The 25561-nt window shown below is 44.1% G+C and overlaps 1 protein-coding gene across 2 annotated transcripts in view; it reads left to right on the forward strand.

Annotated features, from left to right (window-relative positions):
* Nucleotides 1-1485: 1485 nt before the first annotated feature.
* wars2 (tryptophanyl tRNA synthetase 2, mitochondrial) overlaps nt 1486-25561 on the forward strand; it is a 38172-nt gene continuing 14096 nt past the window's right edge. Inside the window, exons 1-5 of one of the 2 annotated variants that reach the window (XM_029639181.2) lie at nt 1486-1519; nt 11977-12234; nt 17644-17724; nt 18315-18397; nt 18514-18632. In XM_029639181.2, coding sequence (XP_029495041.1) covers nt 1502-1519; nt 11977-12234; nt 17644-17724; nt 18315-18397; nt 18514-18632 — 559 coding nt within the window. In that variant the 5' untranslated portion in view covers nt 1486-1501. Of the gene's footprint in view, nt 1607-11976; nt 12235-17643; nt 17725-18314; nt 18398-18513; nt 18633-25561 lie in introns of both variants that reach the window. The other variant, XM_029639176.2, reaches the window with a different exon arrangement.

Here is a 25561-nt window from a genome sequence, read left to right on the forward strand (position 1 = left end):
GATGAAAGGGTGAGGCTGTCACTCAGCAAGCTGGCAGCTTCTCACCATTTCTCAGCAGGCTGCTGGACATGCAGGAGGGGCCTCAGGAGATCTGCTGACTTTGGCACAAAATGGCCCTCGTTGTTTCTCCCTCCATTTTCCACAGATGGACTGTCTGAAAAGTCTGCCAAAAGTCTGTAGATGGCAGTGTACACAGTCAATGAAGGAAGGCCCATTCTTAATACATTTACTTAAAAACTCTAATTTGACATGGGTGTTAATTTAACAAACCATGTGTGAAAAGAACAGAAGAGGACGATAACAAAAAGAGGGGATAAAACAAAACCCTCCTTCCCCGTACCAATAGAGATGAAGAGGAATAACCTGCAGACACACTTTGGTACTTTGAAACAAGGGGAGTAAATTCCTCTTGAGTGAGGGAGAGAAGGAGGAGAGGAGAGACAAACCTCAAGTGGGTGGCCAGGAAACGGGGCCAGAGGCTTCATTGGTGAAGCGGGAGAAACCAGCCAACACACACCAGGCCCATCACACACACACACACACACACACACACACACACACACACACACACACACACACACACACACACACACACACACACACACACACACACACACCAACCGCTAACTCAGATTGGAGAGGATCCCCACAGAGACCTGGTGCATTAGGAGCTCAGCGCCTCAGGAAATAATAATGAATATGGAATTATATTTGTGCAAATACAGCCAGATGTAAAGGTGAGAAAAACCAGGAGCAGATGTTGATTGGGGCAAAACAATGGGTCTGAACTCTGAGGACTTGGAGGATCGAGCGTGCCCTCCAAACGTGTGAAATTCAATCCACCTCAGCATATAATCATATATATCGCCTCTCGTAATTAGGGAGGTATGGAGCAGAGTTCTGCAGCTGCTGGGGAAGTTTTAGGAGCTGGCTAGACACAACACCAACCAATTAGACATAGGTTTCAGACAGAGAGGAAACCACACATGTCTGTCACACAACTATACATATGTATACATATATATGTCGGGTCTACTATACTGTGCCTTCCCAATACATACTAAAAATACAAAGACAAACAATATCATAGGAATTGAAAATGTATATAATATACATAATATATAATGTATATAATATAATATACAGCATCTTCACATTTGCACTATTATAACTTTTAACTTATGTATGTCTATTTGTTAAATCAAATACTATTTTCCCACTTAAAAAAGTAGCTACATGTTTCGGGAAAGAGTTTATCTATAGTAAAAGGGCTTGATTAAAACAAATTTGCTATGAAAAATATCTTACATTAGAGTAAATATATTATAGTAAATATTATATTATTGTATAATAATATTATATTAAATATGCAGGCTCCCCAGCCATCTCATACAACTCAAATTAGTTCTCAAAAGGCACATTTCTGAGAGTAGCCGATATAGGAGTACATTATGAACGCGCTGTTTGGCCTATGTTAGCCACCGTAGTTCCTTATTCCAAGATGGCGCTCCCGATCAGGGTAAATATGAAATATCTCCTTCAATTCATTCAAAAGCGTCGTTCTCCAAAAAGACTATTCTGCGCTGGACAATGTGCGGACGGAAAGGTAGTGTGTTTCAAATGCACATGTACTGTATATTCATTTGTTATTGTCCACCTTGTATATTAGCCTCGTTATTTGTTTGTGTTACCATTTCCTTTTCCAAATTGATCTTATTGTTTTAACTCTGCATTGTTGGAAAATGGCTCGTAAGTAAACATTTCACAAAGATCCACTACACCTTTTCTATTCGGCGCATGTGACAAATCAAATTTGATTTGATATTATGTTTAGACCAGGAGATAACTGTAGGACGCTGTTTTTGACAGTTCATTTTCATGAAACAGTGCTAGTTGATGCAAGGCTTCCTGACATTATCTTGTTGGGAAAATGCATGGTTTATAAACGAAAACGATGTAGTTAATGTATTTAAATTTGTTCAAAAATCCCCCCTCCACCCCAGCCGCCGCGTAGGCTGTATTAATTCAATGTTAGTGCTATAATAATGATGATTTCGATCGTTTGTATGAGTTCTATAATAACAACTAGTAGTTGCCTACTATTATTTTCCTAGTGGTAAAATATTGAGATTATGATCAATGTGGCTGTGTAGTATTATCCTGCCAGTTGTCATATTTGATACAATGGTGCTTCACCACACGCCATTCATCCCGAACTGCTTCAATCAACTTTTTAATCCATCACTCTTCAATTTCCTCAATCTAATTATTTGTTCAATTTCTTGTCTATCATGTAATTCAGCTTTTAGCTGTGAATGTGTACAATATCAAATAAACCTAACTACTAAAAACCTTACACTTAAATAGGCAATTAATGTAGTAGTTTTTGCTAGAATGGTGGTCACCAACTCTGGTCATGCAGGCTTTTGTTCTAACTCCCCACTAATGAATTCAATCAGCAAGCCCTCATGTGTATTAGTACTGGGCTGGAACAAAAGTCTGCACACTGAGTAGGCTATTGAGTAAGGCCATGTGTGAAATGCTCAGCAGTTGATATAGCCTAGTGCTTTAGACTGCTGTTTCATGAGGAAATGTGTCCAAATCTAGAGGTCTATAATTATTACATATTTGATCTCCTTAAAATTCGTAATTTATTCTAGGATCGTTTACTATTTTGAGCTTGCGCTGCACTCTTGACTTGCAATGACACGAGCCCCCTTGGATAAATTAATATACTGTTAAATCCAACAACAATCCGCGAACAATAGTTTGCGTTTTGGCACAGTAAGGATGCTAATTATTGTGTTACGACCGAGTTATTTTTTTAAACTGATGTATGAGCTGTGGGGCCTTAATGACTGGCCAGTGGTACTGAGGAACGGAATGCGCGCTCACCGCCGCTGCATCTGTGTTTTGTTAAGGCTAAGTCTCTCGAGATTTTGGAGAGGTGTGTGCGCGCCGAGGCGGAAGGCTAGATGGAAGTGGAGGAACCGAAAGCATCATCACAGCAGTGCTTCATTACCTGAAATAACATCAGAAATGAAGTGTTGGTTTTCATTTGTTTAAATCTTCTCCAAACGTCGACGGCAGCGCGCAAATCCGGACACAATGCTCACAATGTGTGATGTGCGTCAAGACATTGAGCTCGAAAAAGTGTGTTAAATCACAGAACCTCTGCAGACCAATAGAGATTAACTATAAACTGTCACTGATCTAGAGCAGCCCATGACATTTGACTTGGCCTTTTATAAATCTGAGACTATTTAACACATTTTGTAGCCATATTTTCTTAGTAACCTATCCACACATACAATTTATAGTGAGATAGTTTAACTATTGTGTTTACACAGCTCCGTCAGTCTACAAAGTCGTGGAAAATTATGGAACCTTTAAATACTAAGGTCGTATTGTTGAAGTATAGGTGTAGATCTGTATTATAGCTCGATTGACATTTAAAGTCAATGTTCCCGCATTCACGGAGACTGCATCCATGGTAAACGGTGCATCTGTCTACTCGTTTGGAAATGACCTTTAACGTAGATAGTTATGTATTAACACATTTTCTTTAAATCTGCAATATGTACATTTTTGGGAGACCTGACCAAATTCACATAGAAATGTGAATTATAGATCTGTCAGGGTAGCCTAGTGGTTAGTGTTGGACTAGTAACCGGAAGGTTGCAAGTTCAAATCCATGAGCTGACAAGGTAAAAATCTGTCGTTCTGCCCCTGAACAGGCAGTTAACCCACTGTTCCTAGGCCGTCATTGAAAATAAGAATTTGTTCTTAATTAACTGACTTGCCTAGTTAAATAAAGGTAAAATAAAAAATCAAATTGAAAGCAAATCTAAAAAGCAGTAGATCTGTTCATTGTGCTATTCTATGCTTCCTGCTCTTAAATTTAGTTTTGCTTTGGATTTTGTACACCAGCTGAAGATACAATATTTTTGGTTATTGAAATGATATTTCACAGCAGTTTAGATGGTAGAATAATTCTCTACAATTGCTTGTTTTGTCACATAAAGTGAAATAAGGCAAACCATTCCAATTTTATCAACCAGGAAATGGCGGAGCGATTTCTGCATATTATACCTTTTTGAAGTATTTTGCAGCATGAGAATGTGGGCAGTTGAATGTACAGCTGGCCAGAGAAGGCCATAATGGTGCATCTATTTTAGGCTAGGGTGTGGTGTAGCAGAACTGATATTACATTCGTTGTTAGGGGCAGAGAGCGAGTAACCTGAGTACAGACTTGTGGCAGCAGCTTTGGGCAGCCATGATTCCTCCTAGCATTGTGTAACATGGTATTCCCTCCCTTCCTCTCTGTCCGCTCCTTAACTCATCTGTGCTCCTAATGGCTGATATCAGTCATCTCAACCCCACGCTCCAGGAAGAAGGAAGTGACTTCTAATTCGCCTCTGCTCTGCTCAGTTCCAAGTTCACTCACTGTGGTGTCAGCTAAAACCATTAGAGCAGCTCCCTAGCCCCACACAACAGGGAAAGGGGAACAAGGAAACATCATGGACTTCAAGTTGAGTACATTCATTCATTGCTCTATTTATTTGAAACTGTCAGAAAAACCCACTAATTCTCACCAGTCTCCTCCATCCAGGATAATTAGGTGTGTCAAAAGCCTGCTAGGCCCACCAATGCTTTGCAAATCAGCCATTTGTCCAAACTCCCCCGAATGTCAGCATTTTTTTTTTCTTCGATGTACCTAAACTGAATTACAGAATAAGTCTGTCTCTAATATGTCTATGCTAATACCCAGGGAGCCTTAAAAGCTTTCCAATCCCATGTCTTAATCTGTGGAGACCCAGACGTTGGACAGAAGGTCTGATGGTTTTTAATTAAGATGTATCTGGAATCGTGCTTTTGGGCCGCACTCAAGTCAACAGACGCTGCGTGTGTTTCCTGGCAGAGGTTGGCCCTGGCCTCAGTGTTACCATCATTATAGATTGAATAATTTATGAAGTGTCTCCAGGTTATTTTTGCTGTGTTTATGGTATTATTATTTCTAGTCTGTGTAGTAAAATTACACCACTCCATCATTAATTCATTCAGCAATCTTTTTATAGGCACATTTAAAACACTCATTACTTAATGCAAAGGCCTATTAATGGTATCAAATGCTGTTGACAAGGACCTAATTTATCCAATGTCTTGATTTGTCCATGGTGTGCCCAACAAAGCTGTAGCTGTATCGGCTTAGCTAGGCCAGGCTCGTAGCTGTATCGGCTTAGCTAGGCCAGGCTCGTAGCTGTATCGGCTTAGCTAGGCCAGGCTTGTAGCTGTATCGGCTTAGCTAGGCCAGGCCCGTAGCTGTATCGGCTTAGCTAGGCCAGGCCCGTAGCTGTATCGGCTTAGCTAGGCCAGGCCCGTAGCTGTATCGGCTTAGCTAGGCCAGGCCCGTAGCTGTATCGGCTTAGCTAGGCCAGGCCCGTAGCTGTATCGGCTTAGCTAGGCCAGGCCCGTAGCTGTATCGGCTTAGCTAGGCCAGGCCCGTAGCTGTATCGGCTTAGCTAGGCCAGGCCCGTAGCTGTATCGGCTTAGCTAGGCCAGGCCCGTAGCTGTATCGGCTTAGCTAGCCTGTTATGGCTGCGATCCCCGTACAGGGACCAACATTAGGGGAAATTTCAGAGTGACAACTAAAAATACAACTTCGTAACATTAAACATTCTTGAAAATGCAAGTGTCTTACACCCTTCAAAAGATTAGAATCTTGGTAATCAAACTGTTTTCCAATTTAAAATAGCTATTACAGAGAACAAATCCCATGCTTTTGTTTGAGAAGAGCAATCAACAACAGAAACATTTTCCGCCATGACAGTTTTTACACATTCACATCTGAAGGTAAAATTATGACTAACATTCTGATATCTTATTTCTCTTCCTGAGGGTCCCAGTGATCAAATGAAGTGCCGTTTTCTTTGATAAAATCCATTTTTATAGCCTAAATCGAAACATTTTGTAAACCGTTTGTGCCGTGAATTCCATCTCTATCATTTTTTTACGGAGCATTCGACGTGATTCCCCCCTGTAAACAATCGTTTATCTAGTCATGGTTGGTTTCAGTGCATTCCTCTGGATGTTTGCAACACAGCCAAACGTCATTGTTTTTTTGCGGGGAGTATTGACCGAAGTGAGCTGATTTGAAGACAATGATAAATGACTACCTTACGCACCAATAATTTTAGCGAAGCTTCATTGATTGACTATATTTCTGTCCAATGACCACTGATCTTCTTGAAATCTAGCTGGGTAGATAGCCAATGAGCTGAGGTAAACGCAAGTATGTAATGGTTTTGGGTTGGACCACAATTCCTTGTTTGTAATCGCACGCGCAGGGAACTCCATTCTCGCCTTGACGATCAGAGGAGTTGCTGTAAGGCTTTTTACGCGCAGCTGTATTTCGGAAAGTTGTAGTTTCAACGATTTCATTGAAGATATCATGGCGAATAAATCATGTAAAGCGAAGTCAGTCTAAAGTAAAAGTGAAAGTGAGTTTTTTTGTTTGAGGAATCTTGGAGTGTTATGATTCAAACGAACTGAGGAGCTGTTTCTGCAAGGACAGGACGTACTTCTGGACGGGTAAGTGCTAATGCCGTTTTATGAAATATATATATTATGTAAAAATAAAAAATAGATTTTTTTGCAATGAAATGTGTGTGTGTGTTGGTTTGTGTGTGATATATATATATATATATATATATATAACACACACACAAACCAACACACACATTTCATTGCAAAAAAAAATATATATACACACACACACACACACAATGGCCGGAGTTAAATGGAACAGCACTTCACCTTAGGGACTGTTCCCTCTGCTCTATACAATACATATGTTTATTTTATGTGATGATAAAAAGCTCATACAATACAAATATTTTTTCAATGTTTTCTTTCACAGTGATAGCGACTCCGACTGGGAGCCCCCGGTGCCAAGCTGCCCGCTCTACCTGTGCCCCCAGTGGTGTTCATATGCAACAGTTCATTACTGCAGGCATGACTGTGCCTCAGGGCCAAAAGGGCCCTTTTTCTGTCGCATGAAATGCACCACTTGTTCAGTTTGCCTCTGCTTTACATCAGAAAGAGACTGCTATGGGACATGGCACAGGCAGCAAAATACTGTGACGAGTACTTCCAAGGGGTGTACTCTTATTTTTTTCTAATATTTTTGTAAACATTTTTTTGTGTGTGTTAGAATTGCTTTTTGATGTGTTGTATATAGTTATTTGCACTCCTGTATATAGTTATAGGTCATTTCACCAATTTGGCCACTTGGGTACATTTGGGCAACTTGTGTGGGACACCTGGGTGACTTCATGCTAAATGTCATGTAGCTCACCCATTCCTGCAGTTATCAGTCTGAAACTTTGCACACCTACAGTTGCCCTCTTGTGTTATCCATCAAAATTATCAGCAGCATCCTATCTGACTGTGTGGCTATTCTAGTACATGTGAAAGATGATACTACAACAATAAAAAAGCAGAAAACGTATGCTCTTTCTCTTTTCTTCCACCAGATCTACTGTGTTATATTCTCCTACATTCAATTAACATTTCCACAAACTTCAGAATGTTTCCATTCAAATGATACCAAGAATATGCATATCCTTGCCTCTGGGGCTGAGCTACAGGCAGTTAGATTTGGGTATGTCTTCAGGCGGAAATTGAGAACAAAGGGATGCAGCCATAACAGGCTAGGCCAGGCCCGTAGCTGTATCGACTTAGCTAGGCCGGTAGCTGTATCGGCTTAGCTAGGCCGGTAGCTGTATCGGCTTAGCTAGGCCGGTAGCTGTATCGGCTTAGCTAGGCCGGTAACTGTATCGGCTTAGCTAGGCCAGGGCTTTATTGGGTAGGCATTAAGCTTGGTCTGATATCCGACTGTAGCCATAGCTCTGTATTGGGGTAGTCCTGTGCTGGGCTGCCTCCTGGTTATTTTTGGAGTGCTGTCGGTCTCTGTCTGCAGGGAGCACTGTTTTTGAAGGGCCTCCAGTCCCATTAATCAGCCGGGGGACCCCATGGTCTGAGCAGGCCCTGTTCCCTGTCCCGCCTCACTGACACATTCTGTTCCTCTCTCCCTTCTCCTCCCCGCTTTCTGCACAGTATGAAGCACAGAGGAACCTCATCAATCTCACCTGTCCCGCACGTCAACCACAGATTTAATCAAACGCTCCGTTTGGGCACCCCACTCCTCCATCCATACCCCTCACAACCCCTTTTTAGAACAAATAATCTCTCTTTCACCCAGACCTACCTTCTTTCCCTCTCTGGCTTCTACGTTGCTCTCCTTCACTTTGTTAAGTTCTCTCGTTTTTTTTATATCTTCCTTCTCGCTTTCATTCTACCCCTGTGTTTTCTCTGTGATCATTCACACTTTGTGATCTGATACAGGCTATACACACACACACACACTGCCCTATCACCCTCTAAAAGTGAGGGTGTACATTAAACACCATTTCCTGCTCAATAGCTCACTGATGTGGGACTCTGTTAGTCGCCTGCCTTAACAGGTCCCTATGCGAGAGTGGGATGGAGAGAATAGAGGGATGATGGAGAGGGGGGAGACGAAGGAGGTGGTGGGAGCGGCAGGACCGAGGCCTTTTTTAGAGGTTGGTTCAGCATGGTTTCTGTGTTTAATGGGATGCCTGGGGTGAGGGTGAACACTGGACCCTGTGTGTCTGTCTCAGTGGGAGACCGAGAGGGACTAAGGCAAACGGACACAAGGACCAGAGAGCATCTAATCCCCACCGCTTAGGCCCAGCTTGAACCTTCCCATGCTGTGACGGATCTGGTCCCACGGAGGGGCTGACGGTACCCTGTGGAGGTGGCCGGTGCCCCCGGTGGAGACTCTTGAGAAGTGTTGAAATTGGCATGGTGGAGTTGTGGCCACTGCAGGGGCCGGTTCTCTGGAAGCCCTGTGAGGGGGATGTCAGTGAGCCACTCTCATATGATGTGTGAGGAGAAAAGTCCGGAAGAAAATCAGTTTCCCAGCCTCTTGCCCAATGGCAATCAAGCTACTCCAGTGATTTATGGTGTTGGCTGGCTGGACACAGACTTAGACAGACAGGCTGCAAGTCAGCAGCCAGTCAACTCAACTGAGATTGGAAGTCCACCTAGTTGAAGTAGCTCAAGTGATGTAGACCTACACAACATGCTTGGAGGACTGTCAGGAAAGCAGACTCTTCTTTTGGTGGTAACTTGGAGGACTTCCCTTTGGAATGCCTTTGAGAGCACAATCCAATTCAATTAAAAATGATTTCTCTCTCTCCCGTTGTAAAGCAATATATTTGTCATCTTTTAAACATTCCAGTGGAAAGATGTCACAGCACTGTACTTTGCACACAATTAATAAGGATTTCTGGCATTCCTCTTTGCACATATGCTGTGATCCACATGTGGTCTGGGGGAAACTAGGAGGAGAATTTGGGGAGGAGAGTTGTGCTGTTCTGTTGAATTTAGGCCACAGGTCTTCTCTGGTTAAATAAGTCATAAAGAAAACAGTTTTTCTGATTAACTGAATCTTTTCCAAAACTTCCATCGATGATTGTTGATGTTTTTCTCCTTAATAGAAGCCGTGCGTTGCATTTCTGTAATGTCATTAGTGTGGTTTCGATGTCAGATGTGATTCACTTTTTCCATCTGTGATGAGTTCTGTCATATTCCTGGTGTGTGTGTGTGTGTGTGTGTGTGTGTGTGTGTGCGCACACACAACCTCCATCCCTCCCTCAGTTTATTTCCATCATTCTCTTACACACTCACACCTGTTATACGAACACGCATCCCGGAAAGTGTCTGTGATTGTGGAAACATGGCCTGAAAGTATACGTAACCCTTCTAGCTGTTGGCGTTAGTCACACTCTGTGTGTAATGTAATCACCATATGTTAGATGTGGATGAAGAAACCTTTCGTCACCTAGGCTACGCTGTGGTAGGACAGCATCGTACCCCTCATAGTAAAATATGAGTAGAGGTTACCGATTCTGCTACGCGTCATCAACAGGCCCACAGCGGGTGGGAGAGAGGACGAGACGCACAGAGAGAGGGCGAGACAGGTTGAGGGGGTTTGGTTACGAATGGGAGAGGTATTCACCTAGCATCTGGTCATTTCAGTTCCTCAAAGAACAGCCACTTTCATGTTCAATTTTTGCCTTAATTATCCCGATATTGTCGCGGTGTCAGCATTTAGCATACTTTCCTACGTATCTTAATGTCTTTCCTCAACTGTAGTTGCACATGTTAAAGAAAGTTTTAGAATTTTCTCTGACCAAATGCTAAACTGAGCAGAGGTGTCAGGCAGGCGTCTGTGATGTGTGAGCCTGATTACCCAGTGGCTAGTTAGCAGTTAGCGTTTACTCTGTTAGTCTGCGATTGTCTCAAATAACACCATTACCATGTCTGCATGGCTAATAGCCTCCCCCAGGGTGAGAGTAGGGGGGGTGCATTTGTCATGTCAACGCGAGGTGAGAACACATGAGCCATATTCAGGCCGTCCACACCCAAATCACTCCTGACACCTCTGAAGGGGCCCTCAGCATCAATGGCTCTCTGCTGAAATTACCGCCTCAGTAATAATGACATAAGCACCCAGTTCCTTCCTGCTGGCGCTGAGTGCTTGCCCCGTACTGACCTGGAATCTGATCCCAGAGGGCTGGTCTCAGAGCAGTTATCTGATCCCCTAGGCCGAACAGACAGAGACGACAAACAGGATGGGACTGGTCTAGGAACTGCTGTTATCTTATCCCAGAGGCTGTGGAAGGCTGTCTGTCCATCACAGAAACTGATTGGGATTCAGACTACTGCTGCTGTTTGCTGAACGTACAAGATATCCTTTGAATGTTTTGGTTTTCTGATTAGTTATGATAACCCAAAATACTGTACAATTACCTGCACGATATCTGAGAGTAAGTTGCTAAAGATTTGTCAAGATAAAGAATTTCGGGGTCCGTTGGGCCCTGTCGCGGCCTAGCGTCGTCTGGGTGAGGGAGGGTTTGGCCGGTAGGGATATCCTTGTCTCATCCCGCACTAGCGACTCCTGTGGCGGGCCGGGCGCTGTGCACGCTAACCAGGTCGCTAACCAGGTCGCCAGGTGTTTCCTCCGACACATTGGTGCGGCTGGCTACCGGTTGGATGCGCGCTGTGTTAAGAAGCAGTGCGGCTTGGTTGGGTTGTGTTTCGGAGGACGCATGGCTTTCGACCTTTGTCTCTCCCAAGCCCGTACGGGAGTTGTGGCGATGAGACAAGATGGTAAATACCAACAAAAAAAAAGAAATAAAAAGAATTTCAAAGATTGCAGTTACACAGCAAGGGATTTCAACCCAAATTGTTTATGCTTTTCTGCTGAACAGCAATGCTGTATAATATATTTAGCCAAGAAATCCCTCAAGTCATAAGCGAAGTTCCAGGTCCCCTTCCATGCCACCTCCGTACCGCAGTATTTGGTGCAGGCCTGGCACAATGTCATATCTAGTAGGAATGGATCAAGGCCAGAACATAGCAGACTTTATCGATGCCATGGATCAATGGAATAAGTAAAAGCCAGACCTGAGCATGACAGAACCCAGCAAAACCAGAAACACTATTTACCCACAGATCAGAAAGGGAAGAGTGATCTCTCTCTTTTAGAGGGGAAAGGGCCCATTCCATGGCTTTAAAATAAGGCCTTTGTTTCTGATACACTTTGGTTTATGGCGATCTTGAGTATGACCCCTCTCTCTCCCAAATTTGATTTGTGCTCTGACTATATACCTACACTAAATAGGAGCCTTTTTTAATTACTCTTATTGGTTTTATAGCCTGCCCTGCTTTCATTGGCAGTTTGTAGTTGTTCATGCTCTGGCCTCATTGGCTCATTTCGTTGGCTGTTCTGTTCTCCCACTGTCTGTTAGAGGTGCTAGCTATGGAGATAATTCAGCATCTCAATAACAGCTCATCAATGAACATCAAATCTCTATTCCACCCAAGGAGCCTCCAGGTGGGCGTGTGTTCTCAGGAATCCAGCCCACGGGTGTGCCCCACCTGGGGAACTACCTTGGGGCTCTGGAGAGCTGGGTGTCCCTGCAGAACCAGTACCCCTCAGTGCTCTACAGCATAGTGGACCTGCACGCCATCACCCAGCCCCAGGACCAAGCCCTGCTGCGGGTTAACATACTGGACATGGCTGCCAGCCTGCTGGCCTGTGGCATCAACCCAGAGACATCTATCCTCTTCCAACAGTCACAGGTTAGTCAAGACACGCACACACACAGACCACCATACACCTGCAATAGTGTTCACCCCCCCGCCCCACACACACACTGCTCTATTAAGAGTTTGAACCTACAGTACCAGTCAAAAGTTTGGACACCTACTCATTCAAGGGTTTTTCTTTATTTGTACTATTTTCAACATTGTAGAAAAATGGTGAAGACATCAAAACTATGAAATAACACATATAGAAACATGTAGTAACCAAAAAAGTGTTAAACAAATCAAAATATATTTGAGATTCTTCAAACATACAAGTATTATACAGCATTTTAATTATAAACTTCTTGTTAATCCAACCACAGTGTCTGATTTTAAGAAGGATTTACGGCAAAAGCACACCATGCAATTTATGTTAGGACAGAGCCTAGCCACAAAAAACCATACAGACATTTTCCAGCCAAGGAGAGGGTTCACAAAAGTCAGAAATAGCAATTAACTAAATCGCTGACCTTTGATCTTCATCTGGTGGCACTCCCAGGACTCCATGTTACACAATAAATGTTTGTTTTGTTTTCAATAAAGTCCCTCTTTATGTCCAAAAACCTCAGTTTAAATTGGCGCGTTGTCTCAAATAACATCTGGTGAAATTGCAGAGAGCCAAATCAAATGACAGAAATAGTCATCATAAATATTGATGAAAGATACAAGTGTTATACACGGATTTAAAGATACTTCTTGTTAATCCAGCCGCTGTGTCAGATTTCAAAAAGGCTTTACGGCGAAAGCAAACCATACTATTATCTGAGGATAGCACCCCGTCAAACAAACACAGACAATCATATTTCATCCTGCCAGGCGCGACACAAAACTCAGAAATAATGATATAATTCATGCCTTACCTTTGAAGATCTTCTTTTGTTGGCACTCCAATATGTCCCATAAACATCACAAATGGTCCTTTTGTTCGATTAATTCTGTCGTTATATCTCCAAAATGTCCATTTATTTGGTGCGTTTGATCCAGAAAAACACCGGTTCCAACTCGCGCAACATGACTACAAAATATCTAATAAGTTACCTGTAATCTTTGTCCAAAAATGTCAAACTTTCCTAATACAACTTTCGGTATTTTTAATGTAAATAATCGATCAAATTTAAGATGGGATAAACTGCGTTCAATAGTGGATAAAAACAAAGTGGAGCGAGCTTTCGGGTCACGCGCCCCGACCACAACAGTACACTTCACTCGACCCTCGTTCTGAACAGGGCTGCTACTTAATTTCTCACAGGAAAAACATCAACCAATTTCTAAAGACTGTTGACATCCAGTAGAAGCGATAGGAATTGCAAGCAACTGCCTTAAAATTCTAGATCCCCATTGAAAACCTATTGAAAAGAGAGTGACCTCAAAAAACACATTTCCTGGTTGGTTTGTCCTCTGGGTTTCGCCTGCCAAATAAGTTCTGTTATACTCAGAGACATCATTCAAACAGTTTTAGAAACTTCAGTGTTTTCTATCCACATCTACTAATAATATGCATATCCTAGCTTCTGGGCCTGAGTAGCAGGCAGTTTACTTTGGGAACGCTTTTCATCTGGACGTGAATATACTGCCCCCTAGCCTAGAGAGGTTAAAGTAGCCACCCTTTGCCTTTGACAGCTTTGCGCACCCTTGGCATTCTCTCAACCAGCTTCATGAGGTAGTCACCTGGAATGCATTTCAATTAACAGGTGTGCCTTAAGTTAATTTGTGGAATTTTGTTCCTCAATGCGTTTGAGCCAGTCAGTTGTGTTGTGACAAGGTAGGGATGGTATACCAAAGAAAGCCCTTTTTGGTTAAAGACCAAGTCCATATTATGGCAAGAACAGCTCAAATAAGCAAAGAGAAATTACAGTCCATCATTACTTTAAGATATGAAGGTCAGTCAATCTGGACAATTTCAAGAACTTTGCAAGTCTTCAAGTGCAGTCGCAAAACCATCAAGCTCTATGATGAAACTGGCTCTCATGAGGACCGCCACAGGAAAGGAAGGACCCAGAGTTACCTCTACTGCAGAGGATAAGCATGAATCAGGCCTTCATGGTCAAATTGCTGCAAAGAAACCACTACTAAAGGACACTAATAAGAAGAGACTTGCTTGGGCCAAGAAACACGAGCAATGCACATTAGACCGGTGGAAATCTGTCCTTTGGTCTGATGAGTCAATTTGAGATTTTTGGTTCCAACCGCTGTGTCTTTGTGAGATGCAGAGTAGATGAACGGATGATCTCTGCATGTGTGGTAACCACCTGAAGCATGGAGGAGGTATGGGAGTGTTTTGCTGGTGACACTAAGTGATTTTATTTAGAATTCAATGCACACTTAACTAGCATGGCTACCACAGTATTCTGCAGTGATACGCCGTCCCATCTGATTTGGCTTAGTGGGACTATCATTTGTTTTTCTACAGGACAATAACCCAACACACTTCCAGGCTGTATAAGGGCTATTTGACCAAGAAGGAGAGTGATGGAGTGCTGCCTCAGATGAGCTGGCCTCCACAATCATAGTAGTTTTGATGTCTTCACTATTATTCTACAATGTAGAAAATAGTCAAATTAAAGAAAAACCCTTGAATGAGTAGTTGTGTCCAAACTTTTGACTGGTACTCTACATTCTGTGGTTTACAAACTGGACTAAAAGCTGAGAGTGTTTTTGTGACTTGGCGGTCTGAGCAGGCTGCCTTGGATCTGTTTCCCAGCATGTCAACAAGAGACTGAGCTGGAGCAGCAGCCATTTTGGAACGTATGTTTTATCATGGCAAGCTCAATGTTTACGTGATCCTTATCTTTGTGTGCTCTGCAAATTCACAGGGATTAGGAAAACGCATTCACAGAACACCATTTACTTCAGAGGAAACAACATGAAGGGGGGATAATGATAGATTAACCATATGCACCACTTCAACAGATCAGTTTCAGGGAGGTGTTAGGAATAGAAGTGAATCATGACATTTTATTTTCCCTGGACACCTAAATTGTGTGTTTGTGTCTATCTCTGGAAATGCCTTGTCTGTTTTGATAGTGTGATCATCTGTGATTTTCCTCACACACACACACACACACAGCCCTATTTTTATTCCCGTTTAGCTTCATGCCACATATCTTGGCAGCGAAGGGGACCTCCCATCGAACACATGAGCCGGAGTCTGTTCCACATGTACAAATACCACAACCACCCAAAGAAAACACTTGACTTCATTGAAAAAGTGGTTACAAGCCGAAATCAATAGTGTCTTAAGGGAAGGGCCCTCATCTTGAGAATGGAAAAGCGTGTGTGTGTGTGTGAAAGACCATAGTAAAGTTAGACCCTTTCTTACTGGAATAACAGCAGCAGATCGACAAAGCTGTGAGTTTTATAGGAATATCTTGGCTCCCACCCGCTAATGAAATGAAAGAGCTGTTGATCTACTGTGTAATGACTAAATCAGTCGTCCTATAATGACATAGTCCATAACATTAATAGTAGGGTCTTTGTTTCAGCTACTATGAAAAAAGATCACATTCAATATGAATGCAGTTGTTCATTATGAACCTTCTAAAAAGTATTTTATTGAAACTAGAGCCGTGTCAGTGTGTCCCTCACTCTGCTTTCATCAACCTCTTATCTCACCTTCATCGTCTGGCTGGAATTCTCTACTTACATTCATTCAGTTTAAAGTCCTGGTTTAGTTCTGTGCTGTCCTAAATTTAAATCAGACTCTTTAGAATCCATTTTAAATGGAGAGGGATGGCAGCCACTTTGCCAGTGCCAATAAACTTTAATTCTCTGAAGCAGAATTTTTTTTTCACACCAATGAGTTGTTGGCCAGGCCCATTGATTTGAGAGAGGACCATGTCAGAAAGAGAGAAGCATAGGATGGTTGTAGCCTTGTGTAGAGGGAGTCATTAAACCAGCCCTGCTAAGGCTTAGGTTATTGGAGTTATTTAATGGCTCTAATGCCTTGATACCGATGTATAATAAAGTATGGCTATTGGCTATGCCCTCTAGGACAAAAGAGCACCTGCTAAGGCGTGCAGACTCAGAGAGGGGGGGGTGGGGGGAATCCAGTGGAGTTCCTATCTCTGCCACATGGTGGGGCTAGGCGTCACCCCCACCTGTCCCCAGATAATCTGAAAGGTTTTTAGTTACAGTATGTTTTGTAGTGGTGGAGAAGTAGCCTGGCTGACTTGACCCATGGGGTCAACAAGACTAGTGGAGAAGAGACTTTGATTTTCATTTTACAGGTAGGCTTTGTCTAACCCCTTACACTTGGCCTATAGGGATAAATTGAAATATTTATTACAGAGGAAATATGGAAGCATATGCATAACCATGCTCTCCTAACTGTCCCAATGAGGAACTAGAGCAAGCACACTTTTGGAACACAGCCCTGCATCCCCGTCTTTACACAATTACTGTTTACGCAATCCGAAAACAATCTATTATATAACGCAATCTGAGTCAGGTGGGCATAATTTGAAAGCTTGTTCTATTGCCAACATGACTAGCTAAGTTATAAAATACGATCTTAGTGTCAGGCTTTCGCAAGGCAATTCAGAGAAGCAGATCGTAATAGAATGGAGTCATGAGTCCATTCATATGTGTGATCCATGGCAAATTTTCTTAGCAAACAGGCTCGTTCTGTTCAGGACAACCCAGAGTATAACGGCATGTCATCTTGTAACTGTACATCAGACATAGTGATCATAAATGGTGACACTGTATATTACATGCGCTTTATGATATGGAAATGTGAAGTGCACATTTGGACTCATGGGTGTTTGGCATGCTTGTATGACATCAAAGCGGTATTTATTATAATCCTCAACTTATCTTTCAAAATATATAGAGCCCTTGTAATTTACAGCATTTCCTTCACCCAGACCTAAGACAATGTTGCCAAATTAGCCGGAGGATGGGGGCAATTTCTTGATGTGTGCGGTACTCAAGTTCAGAACGGCTGTCAGTCAAAACCCATACAGAGCTGTGAAGCGCAGAGCCTGGGGCGGCAGGGTAGCAGAGCCGGGGCGGCAGGGTAGCCTAGTGGTTAGAGCGTTGGACTAGTAACTGGAAGGTTGCAAGTTCAAACCCCCGAGCTGACAAGGTACAAATCTGTCGTTCTGCCCCTGAACAGGCAGTTAACCCATTGTTCCTAGGCCGTCATTGAAAATAAGAATTTTGTACTTAACTGACTTGCCTAGTTAAATAAAGGTCAAATTTAAAAAAAAATATATATTTTTTTTAAATGTATAGCATGTTACTGTACAGACACTGCGTTCCAATTCCTGTGCTTATCTATGTCCAAATCTTTCATTTTTCAACCAGTATACGGATACGATTGGAAAAGACTACAGACAAACAATATTTGGGCTTCAATTATGTTGACTGACTGGTTGTGATGTCTCTCCCTCTCTTCCACAGGTCTCTGAGCACGCTGAACTGTCCTGGATCCTAGGCTGTCTTACCAGTATGCCCAGACTCAGACATCTGCCTCAGTGGAAGGTACAGAACGGCTTGGGAATGCTGCTGTGGACTTTGAAATACAGTGGTAGAACCACTGAATGAGTTTACTTGGGGACAAATCACGAGTTTTTGTAAATTATACATTGATTTCAATGGGAGAATTGTGCTGATACGTACAATTATTTAGTCAAGTTACAAATGGTGGAAAAGTCAATGCTTTTCTTCCATCTTCCTCCATTTTCAGCGTCCTGACTATTGTTTTAGTCCTGTTTGTTTCTCATACCTCACCTGCCAGATCTGTTTTATCGTTCTCATAATGACAGTGATTTCCCTGGCCACATGCAGTTTTACTAGGATGCCAGAGGGAAGGAAGGGACAGCCAGCAGTGTTCTGGTTCTACTCAGAAAACACCTTTTGTTTACTCAACAGATGAGTTCATGTCAAACGTGGCAGAAAATGTCCCTTGAATTCAGCCATGTTGGGTTTGTGGGAGCACTCTTCACTCGTAAAGAGAAAATGCCTTCTTAAAAATAACCCAACACGTTTTTCTTTTCTTGTTCCCTCTCTCCCCCTCCTTTTATTTCTCTTCCTGCTCTCTCTCCCTCTCTCTTTCTATCCCCTCTCCCCAGATGAAGAGTAAACAGAGGAATGAGGGGAGTGTGGGGCTGTACACTTACCCCGTCCTGCAGGCTGCAGATATTCTCCTCTACAAGTGAGCACAGTCTCTACAGTACCACATTGTGTCTGTGTGTTGCTGCTGCCTCAAATGAATAAAATATTTAAGACAACGTTTAGTAAGTTTGAGTTTTCTCCTTTATGTTCTGACAGGTCCACTCACGTCCCAGTAGGAGAAGATCAGGTTCAACATCTGGAGCTGGCTCAGGACCTGGCCCGCATCTTCAACAACACCTACGGAGACTTCTTCCCTGAGCCACGTGCTCTGCTCAGTAAGTCAGCACACTGTATGATCATTGGTTATATTTGCAGGCAGAGTACTCAACATTTCTCTCGCTCTCTGTTTCTCATACACGTCCAGATGCAAATATATACACATACAGAAAGACACATGGCCAGCATGTTCTACTGATGGAGACTGACAGAAAGACACATGGCCAGCATGTTCTACTGATGGAGACTGACAGAAAGACACATGGCCAGCATGTTCTACTGATGGAGACTGACAGAAAGACACATGGCCAGCATGTTCTACTGATGGAGACTGACAGAAAGACACATGGCCAGCATGTTCTACTGATGGAGACTGACAGAAAGACACATGGCCAGCATGTTCTACTGATGGAGACTGACAGGAAGACACATGGCCAGCATGTTCTACGGATGGAGACTGACAAAGACACATGGCCAGCATGTTCTACAGATGGAGCATGACAGAAAGACACATGGACAGCATGTTCTACTGATGGAGACACTGACAGAAAGACACATGGCCAGCATGTTCTACTGATGGAGACTCTGACAGAAAGACACATGGCCAGCATGTTCTACTGATGGAGACTGACAGAAAGACACATGGCCAGCATGTTCTACTGATGGAGACTGACAGAAAGACACATGGCCAGCATGTTCTACTGATGGAGACACTGACAGAAAGACACATGGCCAGCATGTTCTACTGATGGAGACTCTGACAGAAAGACACATGGCCAGCATGTTCTACTGATTGAGACTCTGACAGAAAGACACATGGCCAGCATGTTCTACTGATGGAGGCTGACAGAAAGACACATGGCCAGCATGTTCTACGGATGGAGCATGACAAAGACACATGGCCAGCATGTTCTACTGATGGAGCATGACAAAGACACATTGCCAGCATGTTCTACTGATGGAGACTGACAGAAAGACACATGGCCAGCATGTTCTACTGATGGAGACTGACAGAAAGACACATGGCCAGCATGTTCTACTGATGGAGACTGACAGAAAGACACATGGCCAGCATGTTCTACGGATTGAGACTGACAGAAAGACACATGTCCAGCATGTTCTACGGATGGAGACTGACAGAAAGACACATGGCCAGCATGTTCTATGGATGGAGACTCTGACAGAAAGACACATGGCCAGCATGTTCTACTGATGGAGACTCTGACAGAAATACACATGGCCAGCATGTTCTACTGATGGGGACTGACAGAAAGACTCATGGCCAGCATGTTCTACTGATGGAGGCTGACAGACACATGGCCAGCATGTTCTACTGATGGAGACTGACAGAAAGACACATGGCCAGCATGTTCTACTGATGGAGACTGACAGAAAGACACATGGCCAGCATGTTCTACTGATGGAGACTTACAGAAAGACACATGGCCAGCATGTTCTACTGATGGAGACTGACAGAAAGACACATGGCCAGCATGTTCTACGGATTGAGACTGACAGAAAGACACATGGCCAGCATGTTCTACTGATGGAGACTGACAGAAAGACACATGGCCAGCATGTTCTACTGATGGGGACTGACAGAAAGACACATGGCCAGCATGTTCTACTGATGGAGGCTGACGGACACATGGCCAGCATGTTCTACGGATGGAGACTGACAAAGACACATGGCCAGCATGTTCTACAGATGGAGCATGATAGAAAGACACATGGCCAGCATGTTCTACTGATGGAGACTGGCAGAAAGACACATGGCCAGCATGTTCTACTGATGGAGACTGACAGAAAGACACATGGGCAGAATGTTCTACTGATGGAGCCTGACAGAAAGACACATGGCCAGCATGTTCTACTGATGGGGACTGACAGAAAGACACATGGCCAGCATGTTCTACTGATGGAGGCTGACAGACACATGGCCAGCATGTTCTACGGATGGAGACTGACAAAGACACATGGCCAGCATGTTCTACAGATGGAGCATGATAGAAAGACACATGGCCAGCATGTTCTACTGATGGAGACTGACAAAGACACATGGCCAGCATGTTCTACGGATGGAGACTGACAAAGACACATGGCCAGCATGTTCTACGGATGGAGCATGACAGAAAGACACATGGCCAGCATGTTCTACTGATGGAGACTGACAGAAAGACACATGGCCAGCATGTTCTACTGATGGAGACTCTGACAGAAATACACATGGCCAGCATGTTCTACTGATGGGAACTGACAGAAAGACACGTGGCCAGCATGTTCTACTGATGGAGACTGACAGAAAGACACATGGCCAGCATGTTCTACTGATGGAGGCTGACAGAAAGACACATGGCCAGCATGTTCTACGGATGGAGACTGACAAAGACACATGGCCAGCATGTTCTACAGATGGAGCATGATAGAAAGACACATGGCCAGCATGTTCTACTGATGGAGCATGACAAAGACACATGGCCAGCATGTTCTACTGATGGAGACTGACAGAAAGACACATGGCCAGCATGTTCTACTGATGGAGACTGACAGAAAGACACATGGCCAGCATGTTCTACTGATGGAGACTTACAGAAAGACACATGGCCAGCATGTTCTACTGATGGAGACTGACAGAAAGACACATGGCCAGCATGTTCTACGGATTGAGACTGACAGAAAGACACATGGCCAGCATGTTCTACTGATGGAGACTGACAGAAAGACACATGGCCAGCATGTTCTACTGATGGAGACACTGACAGAAAGACACATGGCCAGCATGTTCTACTGATGGAGACTCTGACAGAAAGACACATGGCCAGCATGTTCTACTGATGGAGACTGACAGAAAGACACATGGCCAGCATGTTCTACTGATGGAGCCTGACAGAAAGACACATGGCCAGCATGTTCTACTGATGGGGACTGACAGAAAGACACATGGCCAGCATGTTCTACTGATGGAGGCTGACAGACACATGGCCAGCATGTTCTACGGATGGAGACTGACAAAGACACATGGCCAGCATGTTCTACAGATGGAGCATGATAGAAAGACACATGGCCAGCATGTTCTACTGATGGAGACTGACAAAGACACATGGCCAGCATGTTCTACGGATGGAGACTGACAAAGACACATGGCCAGCATGTTCTACGAATGGAGCATGACAGAAAGACACATGGCCAGCATGTTCTACTGATGGAGACTGACAGAAAGACACATGGCCAGCATGTTCTACTGATGGAGACTCTGACAGAAATACACATGGCCAGCATGTTCTACTGATGGGAACTGACAGAAAGACACATGGCCAGCATGTTCTACTGATGGAGACTGACAGAAAGACACATGGCCAGCATGTTCTACTGATGGAGGCTGACAGAAAGACACATGGCCAGCATGTTCTACGGATGGAGACTGACAAAGACACATGGCCAGCATGTTCTACAGATGGAGCATGATAGAAAGACACATAGCCAGCATGTTCTACTGATGGAGCATGACAAAGACACATGGCCAGCATGTTCTACTGATGGAGACTGACAGAAAGACACATGGCCAGCATGTTCTACTGATGGAGACTGACAGAAAGACACATGGCCAGCATGTTCTACTGATGGAGACTTACAGAAAGACACATGGCCAGCATGTTCTACTGATGGAGACTGACAGAAAGACACATGGCCAGCATGTTCTACGGATTGAGACTGACAGAAAGACACATGGCCAGCATGTTCTACTGATGGAGACTGACAGAAAGACACATGGCCAGCATGTTCTACTGATGGAGACACTGACAGAAAGACACATGGCCAGCATGTTCTACTGATGGAGACTCTGACAGAAAGACACATGGCCAGCATGTTCTACTGGTGGAGACTGACAGAAAGACACATGGCCAGCATGTTCTACTGATGGGGGCTGACAGAAAGACACATGGCCAGCATGTTCTACTGATGGGAACTGACAGAAAGACACGTGGCCAGCATGTTCTACTGATGGAGACTGACAGAAAGACACATGGCCAGCATGTTCTACTGATGGAGGCTGACAGAAAGACACATGGCCAGCATGTTCTACGGATGGAGACTGACAAAGACACATGGCCAGCATGTTCTACAGATGGAGCATGATAGAAAGACACATGGCCAGCATGTTCTACTGATGGAGCATGACAAAGACACATGGCCAGCATGTTCTACTGATGGAGACTGACAGAAAGACACATGGCCAGCATGTTCTACTGATGGAGACTGACAGAAAGACACATGGCCAGCATGTTCTACTGATGGAGACTTACAGAAAGACACATGGCCAGCATGTTCTACTGATGGAGACTGACAGAAAGACACATGGCCAGCATGTTCTACTGGATTGAGACTGACAGAAAGACACATGGCCAGCATGTTCTACTGATGGAGACTGACAGAAAGACACATGGCCAGCATGTTCTACTGATGGAGACACTGACAGAAAGACACATGGCCAGCATGTTCTACTGATGGAGACTCTGACAGAAAGACACATGGCCAGCATGTTCTACTGATGGAGACTGACAGAAAGACACATGGCCAGCATGTTCTACTGATGGAGCCTGACAGAAAGACACATGGCCAGCATGTTCTACTGATGGGGACTGACAGAAAGACACATGGCCAGCATGTTCTACTGATGGAGGCTGACAGACACATGGCCAGCATGTTCTACGGATGGAGACTGACAAAGACACATGGCCAGCATGTTCTACAGATGGAGCATGATAGAAAGACACATGGCCAGCATGTTCTACTGATGGAGACTGACAAAGACACATGGCCAGCATGTTCTACGGATGGAGACTGACAAAGACACATGGCCAGCATGTTCTACGAATGGAGCATGACAGAAAGACACATGGCCAGCATGTTCTACTGATGGAGACTGACAGAAAGACACATGGCCAGCATGTTCTACTGATGGAGACTCTGACAGAAATACACATGGCCAGCATGTTCTACTGATGGGAACTGACAGAAAGACACATGGCCAGCATGTTCTACTGATGGAGACTGACAGAAAGACACATGGCCAGCATGTTCTACTGATGGAGGCTGACAGAAAGACACATGGCCAGCATGTTCTACGGATGGAGACTGACAAAGACACATGGCCAGCATGTTCTACAGATGGAGCATGATAGAAAGACACATAGCCAGCATGTTCTACTGATGGAGCATGACACAGACACATGGCCAGCATGTTCTACTGATGGAGACTGACAGAAAGACACATGGCCAGCATGTTCTACTGATGGAGACTGACAGAAAGACACATGGCCAGCATGTTCTACTGATGGAGACTTACAGAAAGACACATGGCCAGCATGTTCTACTGATGGAGACTGACAGAAAGACACATGGCCAGCATGTTCTACGGATTGAGACTGACAGAAAGACACATGGCCAGCATGTTCTACTGATGGAGACTGACAGAAAGACACATGGCCAGCATGTTCTACTGATGGAGACACTGACAGAAAGACACATGGCCAGCATGTTCTACTGATGGAGACTCTGACAGAAAGACACATGGCCAGCATGTTCTACTGGTGGAGACTGACAGAAAGACACATGGCCAGCATGTTCTACTGATGGGGGCTGACAGAAAGACACATGGCCAGCATGTTCTACGGATGGAGCATGACAAAGACACATGGCCAGCATGTTCTACTGATGGAGCATGACAAAGACACATTGCCAGCATGTTCTACGGATGGAGACTGACAGAAAGACACATGGCCAGCATGTTCTACGGATGGAGACTGACAGAAAGACACATGGCCAGCATGTTCTATGGATGGAGACACTGACAGAAAGACACATGGCCAGCATGTTCTACGGATGGAGACTGACAGAAAGACACATGGCCAGCATGTTCTACGGATGGAGACTGACAGAAAGACACATGGCCAGCATGTTCTATGGATGGAGACACTGACAGAAAGACACATGGCCAGCATGTTCTACTGATGGAGACTGACAGAAAGACACATGGCCAGCATGTTCTACTGATGGGTACTGACAGAAAGACTCATGGCCAGCATGTTCTACTGATGGAGGCTGACAGACACATGGCCAGCATGTTCTACAGATGGAGCATGATAGAAAGACACATGGCCAGCATGTTCTACTGATGGAGCATGACAAAGACACATGGCCAGCATGTTCTACTGATGGAGCATGACAAAGACACATGGCCAGCATGTTCTACTGATGGAGACTGACAGAAAGACACATGGCCAGCATGTTCTACTGATGGAGACTGACAGAAAGACACATGGCCAGCATGTTCTACTGATGGAGACTTACAGAAAGACACATGGCCAGCATGTTCTACTGATGGAGACTGACAGAAAGACACATGGCCAGCATGTTCTACGGATTGAGACTGACAGAAAGACACATGGCCAGCATGTTCTACTGATGGAGACTGACAGAAAGACACATGGCCAGCATGTTCTACTGATGGAGCATGACAAAGACACATGGCCAGCATGTTCTACTGATGGAGCATGACAAAGACACATGGCCAGCATGTTCTACTGATGGAGACTGACAGAAAGACACATGGCCAGCATGTTCTACTGATGGAGACTGACAGAAAGACACATGGCCAGCATGTTCTACTGATGGAGACTTACAGAAAGACACATGGCCAGCATGTTCTACTGATTGAGACTGACAGAAAGACACATGGCCAGCATGTTCTATGGATGGAGACTCTGACAGAAAGACACATGGCCAGCATGTTCTACTGATGGAGACTGACAGAAAGACACATGGCCAGCATGTTCTACTGATGGAGACTGACAGAAAGACACATGGCCAGCATGTTCTACTGATGGAGACACTGACAGAAAGACACATGGCCAGCATGTTCTACTGATGGAGACTCTGACAGAAAGACACATGGCCAGCATGTTCTACTGATGGAGACTGACAGAAA

The sequence above is a fragment of the Oncorhynchus nerka genome, linkage group LG3 (assembly GCF_034236695.1).
Source record: "Oncorhynchus nerka isolate Pitt River linkage group LG3, Oner_Uvic_2.0, whole genome shotgun sequence".
NCBI classification, from domain to species: domain Eukaryota; kingdom Metazoa; phylum Chordata; class Actinopteri; order Salmoniformes; family Salmonidae; genus Oncorhynchus; species Oncorhynchus nerka.